The 2413-nt window shown below is 57.6% G+C and overlaps 1 protein-coding gene across 1 annotated transcript; it reads left to right on the forward strand.

The window, feature by feature from the left end:
• Nucleotides 1–252: 252 nt before the first annotated feature.
• SGTA (small glutamine-rich tetratricopeptide repeat (TPR)-containing, alpha) lies at nt 253–2331 on the forward strand (the record flags this gene model as incomplete). The annotated part of the gene is made up of 5 exons (XM_010131788.1): nt 253–356; nt 556–640; nt 1042–1141; nt 1928–2032; nt 2174–2331. Coding segments are annotated over 5 exons (552 nt in total), but the record flags the coding sequence as incomplete, so codon positions are not given.
• Between the last annotated feature and the right edge of the window lie 82 nt (nt 2332–2413).

Raw genomic sequence — 2413 nt, forward strand, 5'->3', positions numbered from 1 at the left:
GTGGGGAGGCCAGTAAAGCCCCAGTTTGGCTAACTTCTCTCCCCAGCACCTGAGGGAAGGGGAGTGGTGGCAGGAGCTCAGCTTTGCCCAGCTCTGAGGTTATGGCCCAAATACCAAGTCTGGCTCGTGGCATTGTGTGGTTTGGTTTTTTTTCCCTGGCGGGTTCACCAGTAAGAAATTGCGGTGCTGTGGGAGGGGGTTGAGTGTTTAGACAGTGTGGGGGAAGCTAATAACCCGACTGTCCTTGCCCAGTGGCCATCCAGTGCCTGGAGACAGCGTTTGGGGTCTCGATGGAAGACCAAGGCCTGGCTGTGTCCCAGACTCTGCCTGAAATATTTGAAGCTGCTGTGGGAAAGGTGAGTGAGTGCTCTAAAATCTGAGCTGAGGTTCTGTTCAAGCAGCCAGAGCAGCGAGCTCTGCGTTTGGCAGCGTTGGCCTCTTGGAGGGGAAGCGGGAGTGGAATGGTTGGGACTGGAGGAGCCAGTGCCTGGGGAGGGGGATGTTGTGCAGCTCGGCCGGTGTCCTGATCGCAGCCCTTTTCCCTGTCCTCGCAAGGAGCCTGAACACCTCAGAGCAAACTCGGAGCCTGTCACCCCCTCAGAAGATGACATAGCTGAAGCTGAAAGGCTCAAGACGGAAGGTAACCTCCCCCGGAGCCTGTTCAAGGAGCTTTAGATGGTGGTGGGGAGGGAGGATTGAGTCACTCAGCGCCTGGGGGGTGCTCAGACCCTGCCCTGTCGAGCTCTCTTGCGTGTTGCCTCCGCTCTGCTGCCCCAGAGCATGTGATTAGTGCTGACACCAGAGCTTTGCAGGGCAGCTGCTGCTCTGGGGAGGCCTCAGGGTGCCCGAGGTGGGAGGAGGACTCAGGGGGGTGGCAGGATCGGTCCCCAGCCTCGCTGCAGGACGGTTTGACTGACCGGCAGAATGCGCAGGCAGTTGGCTGCTCTCGCGGCCTGTGTTCCTGTGCAGAGCATAGAGCCTGGCCTGTGCCTTTGGTTCCCATTTTTCACTTGTTCATGAACTTTTCCACCACGTCTTTAGGAAATGAGCAAATGAAGGCAGAAAACTTTGAAGCTGCTGTGTCTTTCTACGGGAAAGCGATTGAGCTAAACCCCTCCAACGCTGTGTACTTCTGCAACAGGTGCTGACGGGCTCCTGCTCCACCCCTCCGCTCCTGCACGCTTGTTCTTACTCCTCAGATCGAAGATTCTTGTCGCCAACATCCCTTTTGTGCTGTTCTGTGGGCTGCTGCTCCCGGTGCTGCTTTTTGCAGGGCGTTTTAAGCTCGTGGTGACACCATTTTCTGTGCTGCCTGCCAGCTCGGTGCTCTGGCGCCTCTAGATAGGACATGGGTGTGGAAACAAACTTCATTAGGGGTTCGAGGAGGTAGAAGGAGGCCAAGAAACACCCTCTGCTCTGGTGCAGTTAACTCTAAGCGGGCTGGAGAGCCTGGGTTTGGTGACGAAACCAAAGGAGGGATGTGACGTGGCTTAAAGGCTCGTTAGTGAGCTGTGCTTTGGCTGCAGGAGGGTCAGTCCTGTCAGGGTTTGGCAGGTGCCCCTTGATACAAGTTGTGAGGTTGAGGCCGGAACAAGCACGTTACAGCTTCAAAACCGATTTTCCCTCTTTGCGTGGGGAAATGGATGAAACAGCCGTTACAGCTGAGGCCTGAGGGGAGCTGAGAGGGATCGTGTGAACTGCGGGGGGTGGTCGTTGGTGCCTCCAAGCCCAGGCTCCTCTGGAAGGGCCACAAGGAGGAGTGAGAGCCTGGATTTGGTGCAGAGGGAGCAGAACGTGGAGCTGGGTGTGGAGAGCTCCTAGATACGCTTGACTTTGCCTTGTGCACTAGGAGAGGGAACGGGGGGGCCTCGATCAGTGTATCTGAGCCAGTAACGCGGTCCTGTCTGTCTTCTTCCGCCCCCTCCAGAGCTGCTGCCTACAGCAAACTCGGGAACTACGCCGGAGCCGTGAGAGACTGCGAAAGAGCTATCGGCATCGACCCGAACTACAGCAAAGCCTACGGCAGAATGGGGTGAGGAGGGGCAGAGGCTGCGCTGGAGCCACCGCGCCAGGGGCCCGGGGGTGTTCAGCGCCCTGCAGAACCCCCCCGGTGTTCCCCTGCTGCTGGGGGGATCTCACTCCGTGACCCTTCGTTTTCTTTCCCCGCTGGTAGCTTGGCCCTCTCCAGTTTAAACAAACACACAGAGGCTGTGGTTTACTACAAAAAAGCCCTGGAGCTGGATCCAGACAACGACACGTACAAATCGAACCTGAAAATAGCTGAACAGAAAATGAAGGAGACTCCGAGTCCGGTAAGTTCTGAAACGAAGGGTTTGCTGGGCGGGGGGGAGGGTTGGAAGAGGCTTTGTTGCTGTGGCTGCTGCCGGGCAGAGCCTCGACCGCCCGGGCTGTG

The sequence above is a fragment of the Buceros rhinoceros genome, unplaced genomic scaffold (genome assembly GCF_000710305.1).
Source record: "Buceros rhinoceros silvestris isolate BGI_N320 unplaced genomic scaffold, ASM71030v1 scaffold43472, whole genome shotgun sequence".
Lineage (NCBI taxonomy): Eukaryota > Metazoa > Chordata > Aves > Bucerotiformes > Bucerotidae > Buceros > Buceros rhinoceros.